Source organism: Mus musculus, chromosome 11 (assembly GCF_000001635.26).
Source record: "Mus musculus strain C57BL/6J chromosome 11, GRCm38.p6 C57BL/6J".
Classification (NCBI taxonomy): Eukaryota; Metazoa; Chordata; class Mammalia; order Rodentia; family Muridae; genus Mus; species Mus musculus.
The window spans coordinates 86,321,403-86,343,654 of NC_000077.6; the positions used below are offsets into that span (position 1 = coordinate 86,321,403).

At 36.5% G+C, this 22,252-nt stretch overlaps 1 protein-coding gene across 1 annotated transcript in view; it reads right to left on the reverse strand.

Moving 5' to 3' along the window:
- Med13 (mediator complex subunit 13) overlaps window positions 1–22,252 on the reverse strand; it is a 90,564-nt gene that overhangs the window by 54,370 nt on the left and 13,942 nt on the right. Inside the window, exons 4-8 of the mRNA NM_001080931.2 lie at window positions 10,481–10,626; window positions 9,586–9,783; window positions 7,766–7,960; window positions 7,045–7,207; window positions 6,400–6,510 (exon numbers count right to left, since the gene is read on the reverse strand). Coding sequence (NP_001074400.1) covers window positions 6,400–6,510; window positions 7,045–7,207; window positions 7,766–7,960; window positions 9,586–9,783; window positions 10,481–10,626 — 813 coding nt within the window. The remainder of the gene's footprint in view (window positions 1–6,399; window positions 6,511–7,044; window positions 7,208–7,765; window positions 7,961–9,585; window positions 9,784–10,480; window positions 10,627–22,252) is intronic.

The window sequence follows — 22,252 nt, forward strand, 5'->3', positions numbered from 1 at the left end:
ATAAAACATTCATCATAAAGCAAATGGGGTTTATCCTAGCTAAAAATTTAAGGTATGGCAATAGAAAAGAAATGAAAATAAATCAGTATTATTCTTTACATTAACAGAGTAAATGAGAAAACAAAGGAACTATTACTAATAACCAAGTAATATGCACTATTGCTTAATATTTAAATAAAAAGTTATCCAACACAGCAAGGCAAGAAAAGAAATAAAAGATCTTAGGCTGGAGAGATGGCTCAGTGGTTGAGACCTCCTTCACCTTTATTAGGTAGCTCAGAATTGCCTGGAACTCTTCTAGCTCCAGGGAATCCTAGGCCTCCGCCCTCCTCAGGTACCCACACTAATGGGCACATACACTCAAGACACATAATTAAAAATAATAAAAATAAATCTTTTAGAAAAAAAAAGAAATCAAAGATCTCAAGAGAACAAAACTGTATTTGTAGTTGATAGAAACTTCAGTGCAAAGGTCAAAGTATCAACTTGTAGTCAAAGTTAAACTTTTTTTTTTTTTGAGATAGGGTCTCTATGCAGCCATGGCTGTCAGTCCTGGAACTGTCTGTACACCAGGGTGGCCTCCAAGTACTGGGGTTAAAGGCATGGGCCACTACAACTAGTTAAAAATATTAAACATTCTTAGAAGAAGGGTAACCAGACCCCATGTCTCTTCTCATGTGGCATATTACAAAACCATCGTCTATGAAGTACTCTTGCCAAAAATGCTGACTCTAAGACAAGTTTCTACTACAATAATAAAAATGTCCTGTATTGTGCTGGAGAGATGGCTCAGTGGTTAAGAGCAACTATCTGTAATTCCAGTTCCAGGGAAACCAACACCCTTACACAGATATACATGCAGGCAGAATACCAATGTGCATAAAATAAAAATAAATAATTTTTTTTAAAAATGCCTTGTATGTGGCTCCAAGAACATGACCTAGATGCTGAAAAATAGGGTTCAGTAATTAACAGCATATACTACTGTACCATAGGACTCAAGAACAAACATAGAATGCCAAACCTCTATGGCAGCCTAATTAAGAGAAGATAAAGATAGGTAAAAGTAACACAGACACCTCCAAAAGAAACAATAGAATAATTTAGCATAAAAATAATGACAGTATCATTCATCTCTTAGTTACTCAAATACTTGCCTGTTGTAGAGATTAAAACTTTTAATTTAAAAGATTTTTTGAGACAGGATTTCTTGCCTGGTGACATTATAAATATGTGGCATCACACCCAGTTAAAATGATTTTCATAGCAGAACATTATTGCCTTTCCCATTATACTGACACAGTGATGGAACAAGACCAGCAGCAGTCAGACCCTTGAACAGTACCAAATGTGCTAGCGGTGAGAGCGCTTGTCTTCGCTACCAGATACACAGGCATTTCTTGATTTGTGTTTTCTGAGTTTTATGATGTACAGAGGTTTGAACCCAGAGCTGGTACAGTATGCTAGATATGCACTCTATCAATTTAGGATATGTTTAAAGCCAATTTTACTTTAAACTCAGTTTTTCTCTTTTTTTTTTCCTACAAAAACCGAGGGGAGGATCACATTTTATTAAACTTCAGCGGCTTTATATACTTGGACTGCTTTCCATTTTCTGTATGAAGAAATGGGTCCATATGCAGCCTCTCTGCTACACAATTAAGGTTAATGATTGCTTTGAGGAAAATTACTTACATTGTTACTTGAGGTCAAAGCTAAACTAGCTGTTTTTTTCTTCATGGAATAACACTTTTATTTGAAAAACAAATCACTGAGTTGACTATGGTGGCACTGAATACCACAACCCAGAACTTGGAGAATATGGCAGAATAACCATCAGCATGAGGCCAGCCACCAGCTTCATGAGATCTAGACTAACCTGTGGCCATTTAACAAAATCTTGTCACATGCAAAATAGGAAAATAATCTTTGATAAACCATAATTATCCATTTTTTCATTATTTGATAAAATTGCTTAATAAGGTTCTTTTAAAACACAGCGAGTTTGCCATTTTAATTAAGAACAACTGATAAATTTGAGCTTTTGAGTAACATTTAAAAATTTGGAAAGTTACATTAGGCCACTGGTGACATAAATACATTTTTTATTATTAAATATAACAAAATATTCCAACATTTAAATTTGCATAACTCAGCCAACCACTGTCTTCCAAATGACGAATACTTGATGATATAAAATCCTATTATGTAAAACATCATTCCAATCATTAATGGAATCAGTTTTATTAAAGTAGCTTTAGCTTCTACACTACACTGACTTAGGGCATGGTGATGGGCACCTTTAATCCCAGGGCTTGAGAGGAGGCAGAGGTCAGTGGATCTCTGTGAATTCAAGGCCAGCCTGGTGTGTGAAACAAGCTCCAGGAGAGCCAGGGCTACACAGAGACCCTATCTCACACACATCCCAAAAAATAAAAAATTCAATCAAAATAGAATCTAAATAATTTATCTTTCAAAAAAAGTTTATGGAAATAATTAATAAAGCTTAGTAATTCATTAAGATCACTTAATGTCCTTGCAAAGGACCAAGGTTCAATTTTCAAGTGCTCATAGGGCACTCCTAGTTTGGAATTCCAGTTTCAGTGATACCAGATACCCTCTTCTGACCTCTACTGGTACCAGGTACATGCATGGTACAAACACACATGCAGGCAAAACACTCACAACACATAAATTAATTAATCTAACTTTTAAAAAAAATACTTTGTTCATGTAGATGTATATTAGGTTTCCTGATTTTTTTCTAATGAAGCAGTGGTTTAAAATGTATCTAAAGTGAATTATTTTTTTATTAAGTAGTACTTTAAAATGTATCTAAAGTTAGGCTCACATAAATAAAACCACTTTGGAGTTCATTTATTGTTTCTCTAGGAGCTGGAGATCAAACCATCTCTTCTCCATGCCAGGCAAATATTCTACCAATGAGTCACATCCTTAAGCTCTAGCAGTAGTAACGCTTAAGTATAAATGAGAACTGACATAAATTTTGAGAATCTACTTCCTACAAGGCAATAATAGTGATATCCAAGCGGGGTGTGGTGGCACATGCCTTTAATTCCAGTACTCAGGAGGCAGGCGTCCAAGTTCAGGGCCAGCTTTCAGGGCCAGCTTGGTCTACAGAGCATTCCAAGACAGGAACTACATAGAGAAAACCTTGGAGGACATGGGGGACGGGGGTGGGGGTAGGGAGAACAGGATCTCCATTGACGAAGTGAAATACATGGCTATACTTTATGTATATGAAACAGGAACAGTAAACAGCCGTATTTCTTTACTTTGTTATGTGAATAAGAAACTACAGGCTGGAGAGATGGCTCAATGGTTAAGAGCACTGATTGTTCTTCCAAAGGTCCTGAGTTTAATTCCCAGCAACCACATGGTGGTTCACAACCATCTGCAATGTGATCCAATGCCTTCTTCTGGTGTGTCTGAAGATAACTACAATGTACGCATATACATAAAATAAATAAATGAATCTTTGAAAAAAAAAGAAAGAAAGAAACTACTAATTAGGACTTACAAATATTACTAGAAGTAGCTCTTTAAATTGTTGACATTAAAGTCCCCGTCCTATTGTTCTATATAGACCTTTCCAAAATGTAAGGCGTCTTTACAGAGAATTATTCTAACAATAATTCCATACTAAAAACAAGTGGGTAAGTCTTCCTAAAGGATGTGTCACCTTCATGGTATGACAAAGTGATCTCTTTCAGAGTTTTTCCTATTACTCTTACTAATCCCCCTTACCAACAAAAAGATGCAATTAAAAAATTTTCTCCTTGATAATAACAATTCTGAAGACAGTTTTCAGATCAGTACAAGCACAAGAAAACCCTTTATATGTAAAATATGATGCCTCAAATTTCTGAGTATGAAATGAGTAAATTCAAGTCACAAGAGTTTAAAAGTCACATTATCCTATTTTCTGACTTGTACATATCACTCTTAAATTTTTTAGAAAGAGAACTGAATTTTTGTAAGCAAATTATCACTTCCACTAGAGTATAGGTTTCAGCAAGAGGCTTGTTCATTCATGCATTCTGAGTCTAGGAAAGCTGTTGTCCTAAATTAAATATCAATAGATGTGTGTGTGCCAATCCACCAATCCACCAGCACAACAAATATAAAATATCCCAGAAATAATACTGGCTTTCTAATCTATGAGGAATAAATCACATACATATATATCATAATACACTAAACTATAGAAATACATGGAAAATCACATTTACTAATTTAGTATATGAAAATCTCTATAAACCTAGGAGGAATTTCTTTAAAATGTGAAAGTAAGTAACTTTCGAAGAGCAAACTTTTGTCTTAAGGCCAAGAATTGAAATGTTAATGTCATTCCTTAGCGTCTTCCTCTAAAATCACTTCAAATAAAATTACTGAAATCCATTATTTCAAGAGAACTAAAACAAAAGCACATTATAAACGAAAAAAGCTGCCCAATAAAAATCTCTACATAGACAAAGAAACCTCTTTTCTATGAGACTAGACAGTAAGAGTTGCAGCTGTTCGTGTGTATACAAACACACACACACACAACACATCACATCACATCACACACACACACACACACACACGCACGCACGCACACCCCAGTGGTCTCATTGCCTAAGGATCCAGAATTTCCCAAAATGTATACCCACATACAGTGATACATAACTAGTCAATTCTGTCTGCCATTGCCAAGTGAATGCATCACAGACAGTATGAAAATGAGATATGGATATGTTCCAATAAATTTTTATTTATATACACTAAAATTTGCATGTCATAACTCATGTATCACAAAATACTTTTTTTAACTTTTTCAAACTCTCTAAAAAATCCAAAAGCTAGAACAATACTTCACTGGTTATAAGCGGGGGTTGCTCTTCTAGAGAACCCAGGTTTGATCCCCACACCAACACAGTGCCTCACAGGTGTCTCTGACTCTAGTCCCAGAGGATCCTACATACTCCTTTCACCTCCCAGACCAATACAGGCACAAGATGTGCATACACACAGATAAAACACCATAAACTTAATGAAATACTTGTTTCTTTTTTTCAGTTGTTTTTTTCAAGACAAAGTTTCTCTGTATAACAGCCCTTGCTATCCTGCAACTTGCTTTGTAGACCTGCCTGCCTCTGCCTCCCCTGGGATTAAAGGCCTGTGCCACCAAGTTAGGCCCTTTCATTTTCAGCTCATAGGCCATACAACAAAACAGGGAGTGAACTACATTTAACCAAGTAAACAAAAGTTGTCAATTCTGTTCTTAAATTATGTTCAAGAACAATTGTAGTTAACTAGTTTAATCTGTTAAATATTAGTTAATGTATCATATACTTATTCTAATCTACCAACAGATACAAGTTTTCAACAGTGTTGCCTTTCAAAAATTAGATGGCTCAACCCCCCAAAAAAACTAAGTAAAAACTTAAATCTACATAGAAACATACCACAACACTTAAGAGTCTGTCAATATATTCAAGTAAACCCAGTTAATGTATAAAAGCCAAAACAAAAACAAAAAAACCTACAACCTTGGCCACAACTTGGAGGGACTCCATTCCTTTAGATGATTTTCATGGGAAAACAGGGATAGGTACATATCCAATCACAAAGTACAGTAACAGATACCAAAGCCACTATTATTATGTGGTGGTAAAAGCATATAATCTACCTTTAATACGCCAAAAAGTAATAAACTTGACAAAAGCCTTACAATCAAATTTTATCAAAAGGTCTCAAAATATGAAATCAGTTCAATTGCCCAAAGAATCCCAAGTCAAACCATTCTGCTACCAAACCTTCAGAAATGCAGTTAATTAGAAAGCTGATATTTTGGTCAAGTCTCCTGTAAGATCAGTAATTCTTGATCTTATTTTAGTAACTCACTGATAGTTGCCCAAGAACAACAACCTGCTACACGAAACTCAACAATGTATTTACTATTTTAAAAATTATGAAAATTATTTCTTCTATAAAAATCCCAGGGAAGATTTCTCAGACATAACGCAAGTAAGGAATGTGTTCCTCCAGAGATGTATGACCCAAGGATGGTGGCCAGAACTGTGATCCTAGTACTCTAGATGCTAAGACAAGAAAATCTCAAGTTCAAAGTCAGCCAGAGCAGTAGTTAAGAGCCTCAAAACAACCACCAAAAGTATATCTATAGTTGATACATAGCCCACATCTGAAAAAAATAAAGAAAAAAATAAGCCATAAATTCTCTGTACTTCTCTAATCAGCTTGAAATTGTTGGCTATCTTTTCTCAATTTTCTCCTTGGGGAAAAAAATCCTAACATATTTGCATAATACCCAAAACAAATATTATTATTATTATATGCATACATATAAGCATCACCAATTAGAAATAAACTTACCTCAAACAACTGCAGCTTGTTCTTTGTGTGGCTTCAACAAAGTCCCAGCATCCTATTTTATCGGCAGTCTCTTCCTCACACAGGCCGCTGGATGTAGCAGAATACTTCCTCCTGAAGTGAAGTGTGAGTTACAAATTCCTTAGTATATTTCTATTAAAACTGAATTTCAGCTTTAAGTTTTATTTATTTATTTATTTTTATTTTTTGGTTTTTCTTCAAGACAGGGTTTCTGTGTAGCCCTGGCTGTCCTGGACTCAGTTTGTAAACCAGGCTGGCATCAAACACAAAGAAGATGAGAATGCCTCTGTCTCTGCTGCCTGATTGCTGGGATTAAATGCATGTGCCACTACCACCCAGCTTAATCTTTAATTTTTAAAATTTAATTTTTCTGTTTTTATTCCATACTATTAAGCAGCATGCAAGTTTTAAATATCAAAATAAATATACAACTGAACATGGTGGTACATCCGTTTAATCTCAGCACTTGGGAGGACAAGCATTTGTGAATTTGATAGACCAGCCTCGGCTATATACTGAGTGCCAGGATAGCCAAAGTTACACAGTGAAAGATAGACAAATAGACCGATGGATGGATAGGTGGGTGGGTGGGTAGATAGATGGGCAAATAGAAATAAAGATACATACTTGTTCTGTAATCTGTTCATATTACATTCTTGCCAGACTCTATCCACCACATGATTTGCTAATTTTCTGGGTATTTTCCCACCATGATGGCTAGTACTGTCAGTGCTGAAGCCATCGGATACTGAAGAAAATTTGACCCACTTCTGTGCGGACTGAGGATCAACTGAAAACAAACACAAAACCAGAGGCTATAGAAAGGTAAAAACAAACTGAAAGTAACAAGTTGGAGTTTTTGTTAACTCCTCGAATCTTTGCTCTATTTTGTAATTCTAGTGACATTCTGAGGTCAAAATTTTTTTTTCTTTAAATGCAGAGAGCAAAGATATACAAGGTATCTTGAATAAGAGATATATAAGGTCCTGGGTTTAATTACCAGCATCATGGGCAAACACATATACACAAAATGTGTGTGGGAGTGCACATGTATTTGTATTATGTACATCTGTATGAGAATGGTCTTAATTCTGAAAATGCAATGAATATGTAGGAATCATAAGGTGCCAAGTCTGCAGCTTTTTCTCTAACAGTTCAGAGAAGACAATGGATACATACACAGAACATGAAAAGTTAAGTATAAATTTAGATGAGTTTTTTACATTATACTTTCAGTTTTCTAGTAAATTTTAACAATTTCAAAATAAAAATTGCTAAGTGCTGATGTACTCAAAAGAACAGATTTGTAGCCAGAGCTGATTGATGAAGCAGCTAGTGTAATTAATACCTGTTTGGACTTCCTCAGGAGATGTAGGTGGAGTGAGAGTAACTGAAGACATAGCAGGATCTCTTGTGGAAGCAGGCACTTGATGGATACCCAAGCAAGAAGCTGAACAGTGAGAAGCTCCCACAGAGCTAGGAGCAGGAATGTCTGACTGAGGGACTAGCACAAAGCATGCTGGGTAGATCATTCGGACACCCGCTGAAAACAAAATGGACAAAAACAAGGGAAAAAAACACAAATCAGCTACCACTGTGGCAGAAATTGAATTACTTTCATTAAAAAGCACTGCAGTAAAAATTACCCTAATGTTATATTTATGTAAATAAAAATATCATTGTATCCGTCTCTGAGCATAGCTATACACGTGCTATGGTGCAGAGGATAAACTCAGGTGTCAGTGTACACTTTCCACCTAGTTTAGGACAAGTTCTCCAGGCTACTGTATATGCCATGCTAACTAACTAGTCTGTGAGCTTGCAGGTCTACTCCTATCTCAGCCTCCCATCCTGCCATAGGAGTGCTGGAATTAGATAAATACAATACTGTATTTGGGTTCCATGCAGATTTTGAAATCCAAAAATCACATCCTCAGACTTGTATATTAAGTACTTTAATTCAATAAGCTATAGATTTTCTACTGTAATGATGAGTTTTAAAAATCTATGTATGTACAGTTGATCAATGTGCACTGTATTATAAATTTTAATTTATAAACATAATAAAGGTAATGTGGACACTTAAGATCATGGACCATCTTGTCTTTAAAGTCTAGTAATCATCTGTACTGTTTCTGTCATAACTATTCCAATAATAGATCATGAATTTACTGAAAATGAATGAGAACAGTTTCAACTTTTAAAAAAGCCATGCATAGTGATATACATCTGCAACCCCAGGACTCAGGAGGTTGAACAGGTTGAGTGTTGAGTCCAAGGCCAACCTGGGTTACAGGGCAAACCCTAATAAAAACTCCAAAACTCCCATAGGGTAACCCTTACATGAGACATTTGTATTAGATTGCTTTAACTACAGTATCACAGATACTAATTCCAATTATCTGCTGAATTATACATTGTCCATGCCTTCCATGTCTTTATACACTATCAGGCTTGACTGTATGCCACATCTTAACAAGTGAATTATGCTCAGAGGGATCGGTGCAGCCTCTTTTCTTCTTGTCTCTGCTATGTAATTAATATACTCAGAAGCAGATCTCCTTCCTGGCTGCACCTGGAACATGACATATGAACTGAAGCTAATCTGGAAAGAACTGACTTATGGAGAACACACCAATGCCAGAAGTTATTTAGGAATATTTTCTGTTACTGAAAGTTTTATTAAATATTCAAGCACTATACATAATACAGGCTGTCAATTTTTCTAGCCCCCAAATAATAACTGTTTCACAATTAATCTTGTTCCCTTCTATAACATGTGGACAACAAAGCATGTTCCTCTGTCCCAGTAACTCTGGCTTGGACAGGTAACCAGTCTTGTCTAATTCACTGGGAGCAAATGTACCATTCCTTTAGCTCATTTTCATCTCAGCAGAAACTTTAATGCACTTTCATCATCAGGCGTGATCCCTGTCATTCCCTTGTTTTCCTAGGAACACTGTGTCCCAGACCCTAGGTGCTTCTTAACCTGGACTGTACAGGAAGAACATGCAGACAGTCATCACAGCCAAGCTGTAGCCCTTGTGTGATGTGCAGAGGAAATAAGCAAGAAATAACTGTTTGGTACTGAATGCCAAGAGAGCGGTTTGTTATTTAGTAAAATCTAAACACACAGGACCCCCTTCAGACTAGTATCAGAATCCATACCAACAAGAACTTCCACCGCAGCCAAAGAATCGTCTTCCCAATCCATATCGTCCTGTTTCTCCTCAGACATCTCCTTCAAACCACATGAAATAGGATAGAACTGTTTCCATTCACCAATTAATTTTTTCGTAGCTGAATCAGACATCTTGAAAGCCTGTCCCGTGAGAGTGCCATTTAGTCCAAATGGACTTAAGATAACTAGAAACCAAAGCAGATATCCAGTAAGTAAAGATTTACAGCAAATAAAATCATAAACAGTGTTATAATGATGTAAGACTAATAAAAAAGGAAATCTATTATCATCACTCCAAGAAAGTAAATTTATTATACATTTTAATATAAAATATAACGCTAAGATTTTGAAAATTGCTTAAAATATGCCTACCACAAAATCAAAATATAATCATATTTCAAAATGAACTGGGAATATTTACCTATTATTCAATTTATTCTGACTCTAAGCAACTTGAAGAAAATGTAGATAAATAAATCTAAATATTTATGAAGTACTGCCACATAAATTTTAAAACACACACTACATTTAAAATTAAAGAAGATACTTCCAGTACTTAAAAAGCAATCAGCAACCTTATAAAACAACTTCTCTTGAGGTCAACAATTCATGATATAAATGACATTAAAAGTTCCCCTGGGTAGCTATGCTAAACACAGCTTACACACAAAGCCTTGAAATGACTAACATATCCATAATGTAATATGCTATCAGGAGAAAACACAGAAATGTGAAAATTCCCATTCATACGAATTTTAAATAATTTCACTAATGGTACTAATTTTGTTGTCTTACTAATATAGTTGCTAACATGAAAGTTTTAATCTCCAATACTGAAATGAGAATAAGAAATCAAATGCCTATGGCAATAAAATAATCTACCTTGAAATGGGCTATTAGACTGTTGAGCAAGGGTGACATGCTCTTCACTGAGAAGGTATACAGGTTGATGTTGGTTAATTTCCACACTGGTACAAACATTGCTGTCTCCATGCAAGAAAAAGGTGAAAGAGCAGGACAAGTGTTCACTAATAAAGAAGAAAAAGTTATAGTTTAGTGATGATTAATAGCAAAAAAATAGAATAAAATCATTTTCTTTGTTTTTAATGTTTCATTTTATTTTGAGACAGAAGTCCATATATCTCAGGCTATTCTGAAAGTCACTATATAGTCAAGGATGGCCTTGAATTTCTGATCATCCTAACTCCACCTCCTGAGTGCTGGGATTGCAAGCATGTGTGACCAATGCCTTGTTTATCTGATTCTGGATCCTGGGAACATGAGGTCTCATGCATGAAAGCCAAGCACTCTACTAAATGAATTATATTACCAACTCAACATGCTTTGCTTTATTAAGAAGTTAAACCACAAAAATGAATACATTAGCTCAGAAGTCTTTATTATCTGTAGGGGGAGAGAAAGTATCCATTACCAGCAAAGATAAAGTATTCACAACACTATTCATAATGCAAATAGCTTTAAGAAACCAGTTAAAATAAGTTAGGTATACCATATGCAATTATTACATGACCACAGAAATAAGTCAAGAAAGCAAATTAGAAAATAAACTCTCAGGGCTGAGGCACATGAGCTAGGTAGGAGAGATGGCCTATTCATTTTGTCAGAACCTAGAAAATACATTCTCAAGGACAGCAGATATATTCTGAAATTAAAGGGTAAGAAAATCTAGAGGGAGAAAAGGGATTGGGGCAGTATACACTAATAATCTTTTCCCACACATCTGCCTTAAGCATCCATCTTAAAGCCAGTTCCTTAAATGACCATTAATCAACTCCAAACCAATATATAATACATACACATACTATATATACACACACTAGCCCTATTTAATATTTTTCAGGAAAAGGCATAAAGAAATTAAATTATAGTAAAAGTTATATAGAGACCTAAAATCAGTAGAAAATCGTAATAAAACGGAAAAGCCAATGGTGGCACACACCTGTGACCCCAGCAGTCAAAAGGCAGTAGAACCTATCTCTGTGAGATCAAGGCCAGGTTTATGGAGTGAGTTCTAGGACAGCCAGCGCTACACAGAGAAACCCTGCCTTAAAAACCAATTTTTTTTTTAAAGTAGAAAGTAATAGAACTGAGAATTCCATCAGATAGTAGGAGTCAACATGTCTAAAGCCAAAAGAAGAAACTGAACCTGAAAGTGTTATGGAAGTCACTAAAGTACCTGACAGAAGCTGGTGTGAGGGTGGGTTACTGCATCAACTACTCACATGGGTCACAAGGGTCAACTTTGTTCTCTTATTCCTTCCTCACTATTGCACTTGACTAGTCTAGATGTTTCACTAATAAACACAATACAAAGCCAAAGCAGCTGACATCAAATTAATCTTGTCTTTATCAATTAACAATAAACAATGTCTGAAATTTATAAACTGAGGCCTAGAATTATAAGATTCTCTGGAGCTATGGCATTAATTATGAGAACTAAACAAGAAGCAAAAAAATAAAACCAGACATCTTATAGAAATGGGATTGAGGTATTTGAACTGGGAATAAGTTTTATAATACCATTAGGTTCTATTTATATTACAATTTTTTCAACTTTTCTGAAATTGTGAATTCTACTAATTAGTTCTTGATCACTACATCTTTCTTACCTAGCAAGTTTGCTGTGCTTATGTTTTGTGATTATTGCTGCCATTTTTGAAATAGGTCTTAATAGTCTGGACTTGCCCCAAACTCCCAAATCTCTGCTTTCTGCCTCCCAAGTACTGTGATTATACTGATGTGCCTCCATGCTCAGCTTAGTTTTTGTACATGTAATCACATACATATCAGAATAATTAAAAATGTATTAAAAAATAAAGAGACACTATAGGAGGTCCCCAATCTATTAGTAGTTTTCAGAAGCCACACTCTATTTCTAAGGCACTGACCTGAACGAGTCATTATCTGGATTAACCACTTAAGCTTTTTTTTTTTTTTTTTTTTTTTTTCTGATTAAGGATCTGATCCAAGATACAACATTTAAACAAGTTTTTAAAAGATTTATTTATTTTATTTTATTTTATGTATATATTTTGCCTACATATGTGTCTGTGTATCACATGTATGCAGTGCTCTCAGAGGCCAAAAGTGGGCATCTGATTCCCCTGGAACCAGAGTTACAGACAGCTGCGAGCTGCCAGATGGTATAGGAATTGACCCCGGGTCTTCTGGAAAAGCAGTTAGTGCTCTTAACCACTCGGCAATCTCTCCAGGATTAACAGTTAAACTTGTTTTCCTCTGATTACAATGCTTACTTTATTGGAATAGGTTTTAGCTGAGGAATTATGAAGATTATATACAGATACTATGATAAAGGAGTATAACCTTAGTCATTAAGCCAAGATATGTAAAGAAATTTAATAGCTCTGACAGCTGTTCACCTCCAAAACATCCATTGCTAGTGCTCATCTAAAGCACTCAATTTTATTGAAGTTATCCAGCACTGCTGCTATCCAGTGTCCTAGCAATAGTGAGGTACCTGTGCTATCAAGAACATACTGAGCACAAGCCTATCCCCAAACGATGTTTAAAAATAATTAAGTACACGCGCGCACACACACACAGACTCTTAATACAGCTCTACACTAAACAGTGCTGCATTCACACCCATATGCAGTACATATGAACCTTCTAAGTGAGTGCAAATGTTATTCCTTCATCCAACTAATATTTTCTGTTAAGCACTGTACTAAGGCATGAACTTAGTGATGTTAGGTGCTATGAGACAAAAAACAAGTATAGGATGTTACAAGAATGCCTTAACATGAAGAACTCTGTACTGAAAATGGAATTTTCATTCCTAAAAAGAGAGCAGAGCCTGGATCTGATCCCCAGGTTGTTCCCATATCCCATGGTGACAGCCATCCACCTCCCTTCAAGAGTCATCAGTTCTCCCATACCACCTCTGTGGGTCCAGTCTTCCAGTTTCCTTAATCAGGACTGCCTTCGTACCCTCAGTGTTTGTCTTCTTCTTAAACCCTCTAAAATCACCTTCTTTGGGACTCTGTTCAAATAATCTTCTAAGTACGTACTTCACTAACAAATCTATACATCTATACTGTTTCTAATTGCTCTTTGGGGGGGGGGCAAGGGGTGTTTTTGCTAAAGGACACACCACCATCGTATTATTACGTATTTCTCATAGCTGGCCCAGAAGGTGACCATTAGTGAAAGAAAAATTTATCTTTCCTCTATACTGTGTTTGCTGTAAGTCTTTGACACATAGCAATCTGGTGCACTGATACAAACTAAATACTATAGAATAAAGTCGGTATCTGAACTTATTTATAACTAACCATTCAAGTCTATTTTCAAATCTATGCTCCATATAATACTCTAAACCATAAATATAATACAATCTTAAATTTTTCTTTGTTCCATCATTCCCTGTTTCTACCAATTCCTACAGATTTAACTCTACATATTTGTAATTTATAGACCTACATGTCTTTTGGGGGTGTTATTACCTGATAAGTATACTTTTTTGTTCTTTATGTTTTACTATGCATCCCAGAGTGGCCTAGAATTGCTATGTAACCAAGGCTGGCTCAAATTCTGGAACCTTTTGTCTTACTTAGCCTAAGTGTTGGGATTGCAGGGTGTACTACTACATCCAACTCTGTCTTTTAGGGAGACGTTATCAGAATCTCCTACATTATCTCCTTGCTTCACAGTGCTGCTGGGGATCTCCCTAAAATCTAATCATGATCATGTAACTGGAAAGCCTAAAATCATCACTGGCTCCCTAAAATGTTCAGGACTAAATCCAAAAGCATTAGCATAGCACATTAATACCTTTAGAATCTGATCCTTGCCAAACCTTGTAAACCATGATACTTAACCCACAAATCCTCCTTTATTTACCACACACTTGTCTCCACACCCTAATCAACTCAAAATTCCTTTAATTCCCTGCCAATTTATAAATACCTGGAAAAGAATTCTAAATTTAATATAAGTGTAAATTTTCATTATTGGTTCTCATTCCTCACCTCCTCCGTTTCCTTTATAAAAACTGTACTTGGTGGCCAGGCAGTGGTGGCTGCACGCCTTTAATCCCACCACTTGGGAGGCAGAGGCAGGAGGATTTCTGAGTTCGAGGCCAGCCTGGTCTACAAAGTGAGTTCCAGGACAGCCAGGGCTACACAGAGAAACCCTGTCTCGAAAAACAAAAACAAAAACAAAAACAAAAAACCCTTTACTTGGTAACTTTCCAGTAAGACTGTGTGTGTGAGTGCATGTGTACTAGCACATGTGCTCATGTGTGTCCACACAGCCAAAGTCAGGAATCTTCAACATAAACTAAAGAGGCTCTAATCGTGTCACCAAGGGTGAAACAGTTCTTAATGTGGGACACGTGTCCCACTTCTCAATACAAAACAAAAAGGAAGCATGAAGGCCAACCTCTCAAATTCCCTAACAACCTATATGCAATGAGCATTTGGCCATTTAACACTCTCTCTCTCTCTCTCTCTCCCTCTCTCTCTCTCTCTCTCTTTCTTTTTGTTTTTCGAGACAGGGTTTCTCTGTGTAGCCCTGGCTGTCTTGGAACTCACTCTGTAGACCAGGCTGGCCTTGAACTCAGAAATCCGCCTGCCTCTGCCTCCCAAGTGCTGAGATCAAAGGCATGTGCCACCACTGCCCAGCCTTAATTCTCTTTTTAAATTACACTTTATTTAATGTAAACTTTAAAATTAAATCTTATTTTATTTGTGTGTGGTGTATATGTGCTTATAGGGATCAGAGGACAACTAGGAGATGTAAGTTCTCCTCTTCCACATTAGTCTCTAAGACGAAACTCAATCATTAGGCTTGATGGCAAGTACCTTTAACTGTTGAGCCATCTCTCTGTCCCTGTTTAACTTTTGTTGTTTTTTGGTTTGGGGGTCCCCAGTTGTGTGTTATTTATTTATTGATTGATTGATTGATTGATTGATTGGTTTTTCGAGACAGGGTTTCTCTGTATAGCCCTGGCTGTCCTGGAACTCACTTTGTAGACCAGGCTGGCCTCGAACTCAGAAATCCGCCTGCATCTGCCTCTCAAGTGCTGGGATTAAAGGCGTGCGCCACCACTCCCGGCCCCATTTAACTTTTAAATTAGAAAAAAACACTAGCTTTCTGATATAAAGTAATAAACTAGCTACCAAGGAATCCCCATGCAAAGCTAATATTCTAAAGTCATGCAGCACTGTGCCTACTTCCTACTGCCTATTAACAATACCCTGTGTATGAGCGGTTCTTAGTCCCAGCAAGGAAAACCGTCCTTCCCATACTGCTAGCAAATGACCCCAATATACTCTTCATACTTCCATACAATATGATTTATAAACCAAGCTTGTGTATGATATTAGGGAGAAGTGATCTAAAATAGGACTCATATTTTTAAGATTCTTATATTGAAAGCAATATTCTAGTCAAGAATATTACAGTACAGAGACCTGTAGGTTAGCACTTACATACTAAACTCAGAATGGCTTCTTTCAGAGAGAAATGTTATCATTTATAGTATACTCCCATGAGGCACCTACAATTAGCACTAGGGGAAAGTAAACAAATGTCTTTAACTACAATGACAAGCCAAGGACTTATACTGTTAGATACTTTAAAGACTACTGTTTGTTTTCTAAGATGTTTACACTATTTATCAATGAGGCCAAAATCAGAGGTAAATCCTCAACAACTATGTCACAGAAACGATCCTCAGCTATATTTCAGAGTTTTATTTGTTTTATATGTATGTGTATATGTTCTATGAACATGCCATGGCATACTTGTGGAAGTGAGAGGACAACTTGTAGGTGTCTGTCAGTTTTTCCTTCTACCACATGCATTCTGGGGATCAAACTCAGGTCATCGAGCTTGGTGGCCAAGTGCCTTTACCTCATAGGCCCCCTAAAAGATTATTTTCTAAAATAGGAGGAAGAAGAAGAAGAAGATGATGATGATGAAGAAGACATACTCAAGTTCAAAGAGTTAGCTCCATTAGGGCTAGACATTGCAGTACTTAGGGAGAAGGAAGCAGAGGAATAAAAGGCAGCCTGGCACACAGTGATCTCAAAAAAGCAAAACATGAAAGTCAGCTCTTCTAGTAACAAGGTTTCTGTTTGCTTGCTTGCTTGCTTGCTTACTTGCTTTGGAGCAAGGTCTCATAATGTATGTAGCTCAGACTAGCACTGAACTTGTCCTGTAGGCTGGCCTCAAAGTTGAGATCTTCTGCTTTGACTTCCGAAGTACCAAGATCACAGGATAACAGATGTGTGCCTCCATAAATGCATGCACATGCCTGTGTGTGGAGTGCTATGGAGCAAATGATCTGTTCTCAGCATGTGTTAGGAAGCTATAGAAATAACAATCTTCCATTTTGCTGGTAGAGAATTTGAGGCCCAAAGAGGGTTCTATGACTTGGTTTTGTTGTTGTAATTGTTTTTATTTTTGAAACAGGGTCTATGTAGTCCTTGCTGCCTTGGAACTCATTATGTAAACCAGACTGGGCTTCAACTCAGAGAGATCTGCCTACCTCTGCCTCCCTAGTGTTGGCATTCAAGGCATGCGCCACCACACCAAGCTATGACCTATTTTAAAATCAAAAGCTTACAGCTAGGGATGCGGCCCAGTAGTACAGCAGTAGTCTAGCACATATGAACCCTGGTTTTGATCTCCAAGATTAATCTACTAATTCTACACATACACAAACACACATGTATACGTCACAAAATCAAAGTACTGACTCACAAAAAGCAAAACATACTAATCCTAACAATTAAAATTTGACAGAGTTGGGTATTTTTCCAGAGACAATATATAAGCAGCCAATAAGAAACTATGCTCAATAGCCATAGTAATTAAGGAACTACACATCAGAAACAGAAGATACCACTTCACACCAACAAAAATGGTTACTTAACAAACAACCAGTAAATAACAAGCATTGTTAAGGATGCAGTGAAACTGAAACTCTAATATTGCCAATGAAAATGTCAAACACTGTAGCCACAGTGAGAAACAGTATGGCAATTTTTCAGATAATTAAATTAAAATTATCATAAAATGCAGCAATTTGACTTCTGAGTGTGTAACCACAAGAATGACAAACAGGGACCTAAGGAAAGCACACTAGTGTTTACAACAAACAGTCAAAATGAGAAGTGACTCAGATGCCAGTCAATGAGCAAGTACACAATACACTACATGAACAATGAGTTATTGTTTAGTCTTAAAGGAAAAAAAAAGAAAACCTCCCACATGCTACAATGTGGATAAAACTTGAAGGTATGCCAAGTGAAATAAGTCAGATACAAAATAACAAATATATACTTTCACTTATATGAGGTGCTTAAAACACTCATTAAAAAACAAAAAAGTTAGGCGATAGATGGCTCAGGGGTTAAGAGCACTGGCTGCTTGGTCTTCCAGATGTCCTGAGTTCAATTCCCAGCAACCACATGGTAGTTCACAACCATCTGTAATGGGATCCAATGCCCTCTTCTGGTGTGCCTGAAAATAGCTACAGTGTGCTCATATAAATAAAATAAATATATCTAATAAAAGGAAGGAAGGAAGGAAGAGGGAGAGGGAGAGGGAGAGGGAGAGGGAGAGGAAGGAAGGAAAGAAAGAAAGAAAGAAAACAAGAAAACAAACCTTGAGGGAAAAAAATAAAAACAAAGGGACCAAAGGGTAGAAGATGTCAATTGTACCACCATGTCAATTTCCTTAATACCACTGAAATACTGGAAAAAAGGCAAAAATGATTAATTTTGTTACACGTGTTTTTATAATATTTTAAACCTAGTTATCTTAAATTCCCAGATTAATTTTATTCCATGAATTCAATAGTTTTCTATTTTTTAATTTTATTTTTCCAATTTATTTATTTATTTATAGTTTATTTCTTGGTTTTGGTTTTGAGGCAGACTCTCACTCTATAGCTCTGGCTGTGGTGGAACTCTCCCTGTAGACCAGGCTGGCCTCAAACTCACAGAAATTCACCTTCCTCTGCTTCCTAGGGGGCTGGGAAAGCCACGTTCACTATGCCCAGCTAATAACTTTCAAATTTATACATTAAGGTTCACCAATGTAACAGGCTCAGGTTAAGACATCAGCACCAGCAATAATTTGATTGATTGATTGATTGATTACAGGAGCACATGCAAAACAGGCTGACCTCAAACTCACCATGTAATCAACCATAAACTCCTGGTCCTCCTGCCTCCATCTCCCAAATGCAGGGAGGTGCTACAGACTGAACTCAGGGCTTCGTGCTTAGGCAAGTTCTCCACTACCTACAGCACCAGCCCTAATATCAATAATCTTTGGACATTCTCTAGGTTGTTTCCATACAACATTGCAAGCTACCGTTAATCAGCAATGTCCAACATTCTTAATATATCTCCATGAACAAAGTATCTATTTTAAAATCCCAAAGCATGTTATCACTGAATCTTCTATTATTTCTACACATTTAATGAACACGTTACTGAACATTATATAGTAAAAAATCTTTAGAAAACAATTACTCTATAAAGTTTGAAATCTTTAATACTTTCGCTATTCTCTGCTTTTACTACTCACTACTACTCTTTAAAAAGATGTAAGTGTATGAAATATACATCTGCCTAATAGGGCTTAGAAGTTCTCTTGTATTTCATGTCCCAGTAATCAACTCCAACCCTTAGTCCTGTGTAGTACTGTGGGAAGGAGTCGCTGAACTGCTATGTGCTTTACATTTCATTATGTATAAAGCTAGATAGATTGTTTTAAGATCTGCAGTCATTTATGGTAAACTCTTAACTCTGAACAGTGCCTTATCAGTCCTACTTAGGCAATGCCCCCTTACTTTCTCCCTCATTTCAGAAAAAAAAAAGTCTCATTAGCATCTAAAAACAATCATGAAAAAAGATTGTTTGAGTCAATACTAAGAACTGTAGTAGAAAATAGCAGTAAGGAAAAAAAAGTGAAAAGGGTGAAAGTCATTCTTAGGATTTAATTCTTCTCAAAATAGTCCTGGAAAGATGAAAATGTTAAAAGCTATACAAATCCTAATGATTTATGAACTAACAAAACACATCAAGGTATAGCTATTATACCACCCTGCAAGATCAAACTCAGTAAGAACAGATCAGTTTAGAAAACCTACAGAAAGGGAAAATGGACAGTCTGAAGTAACGAGCCTAACTGGGCAACAGTGGATGCTTTGGCACAGGAACCTTTGGGACTCTACCACACACAACTTAGAACAAAATCTGTTCCAGGAAGAGATCACCAATAAGCAATAAGCAACTAACATTAACAAGCTAAGTTTAAAGCCCTAGAATCTAGCTGTTAAACAATCACCGTGTCATTATGATCATTTGGACTATGGCCAATCCAAATCATGATGTGCTCTGAGGAGAAAATACACACTAGATTTCAAAGGCCTCACATACAAAAAATGTAAACTATCTCAGAGGTAATAGACTTACACTCTAAAAAGTATTTCAAGTGTACCAAACTAAGTAAAATATTCTTTTTTGTTTGTTTGTTTGTTGGTTGTGTTTTGTTTTTTCGAGACAGGGTTTCTCTGGCTGTCCTGGAACTCACTTTGTAGACCAGGCTAGGCTGGCTTCGAACTCAGAAATCCACCTGCCTCTGCCTCCCAAGTGCTGGGATTAAAGGCGTGCACCACCACACCTGGCTAAAATATTCTTAAAATTAGTTTCACCTGATTTGGGTTTATTTTACTCAGCACGTGTGCGCACACACACACACACACCTGTCAAACACATCACCAAGCTCAGTTAACAGTGTAACAGAGCTGGGCGTGGTGGCACGTGCCTTTAATCCCAGCACTCAGGAGGCAGAGGCAAGTGGATTTCTGAGTTCGAAGCCAGCCTGGTCTACAAAGTGAGTTCCAGGACAGCCAGGGCTACACAGAGAATCCCCGTCTGGAAAAAAAACAAAACACTGTAACAGAAATTTTACACTATGCATGTGGCTCAAGTTCATCCTATTTCTTTATGCTACTAAAGAGACACAAAGAAAAGAAACATACTTGTAAAGGAGACATAGTAATGCATGCCTACAGGCCCAGGTCAAGGCCAGGCTAGGCTACATAAGCATGATCCCCTCTGAACAAACAAGAACAACGCATAGCAATGCCTCTTACCACCTTCACCTGTTCAGAGGTAGTAAGATAGCCAAGGAACAAAGATCATCCTAAACCTACTAACTGCTCCCAGTTCCTTTCCAGGAGAGATTTACATATCATGGTGCTTACTTTTAGTTAATTTTGGAGATCAGGAGATAATGCAGAAGCCACCATGTAGGAATAAACAGTTTTATTATGGAATTTAAAGCATATAAGAATATTCTTCTGCCTACTGATTAAAAAAATAAAACACTTGACCAACTGCTTGTATAAAACACTAAAAGCACTGTTAGTTATAAAGGCAACATCATCCAAAAGAAGTTCCTACAATGATAGAAATGCCCCATCTCTGAAACATTATTATACTAAACAACAGCCATTATATAAAATAAGTGTAGCTTATGAAACTGAAGAAGTAATTTTTTATCTTAATTTCAATGTATTGAATTTAAATAGCAGCAAGCTAGTGGCTATTACAGTAAACAGTACAGACGTAAAACACCTTCAAGGGGAAAAAAGCATCATTATTTCAATATTCCACCCTAATGTTCTTTCCTTTTCTTTCTTTTTGAGGGGTAAGGGGCAGTTGTGGTGCGCTAAGACTATGTAGTCTGGATTGATCTTGAACTTGCAGCTTCAGTCTCTGAAGTGCTGGAATTACAGACAGACATGTGCCACCATGCTCAGCTTTAATATTCTAATTACGACAATATATCACAAATGCTTGAGGTATTCCTCTCCTCTTCCCCACAAAACAAAAACCAAGAACATCTTAATCTTTGTGGATCAGGTTCTTTCCCAGGACACAAGAACACGCTGAACCACATTCTTGATCCTATCTCTTTTTTGTTATATCTACCATGAATTTTTTTATCCTGTATTTATAGCTGTCTCTGTGTGTGTATATATGCATGCTTACATGTATATGCATGCTCACATGTATAGGTTTTGTAAAATACATTGCCTTTTAAAATTGAGGCTAAAGATAACTAATATATATAGAATAAAAATGTCAAAGACTACTAACAAAATTAGCAATATTGTTTTCAAAAAAAAGTTACATATCTATAACTGAATGTATAGGATAAGATTATGGTATATATTAAAATTGAATATTAGCCAGATGTGGTAAATCCTGCCCGTAAGCCCAATATTCTGAACACTGAGGCATAAAGAGCACCTCAAGTTCTAGATTAGTCTAGGCTACAGTTATTCCAGGCCAGTCTGAGCTACAAATTTTATAATATTGTATATAGTATCATCTGCTACTTAGCAAAATCTCCTATGTCAATATACTCTGTAAGGTATCAGTTGTCTCAAAAAAAGAGTTGTAGACCAATGTAATTCTACCCTGTATATCTTCCTAGACACATTTGAAACTTGCTAAGTGAGGGGCTGGGGAGACTGGCTAAATGGATAAAGATACTTGCCACCAAATCTGACAATAAGTTCTGTTCCCAGGAACCACATAACAGAAGATAACCAACTTCTAAAAGACATCCACTGACCTT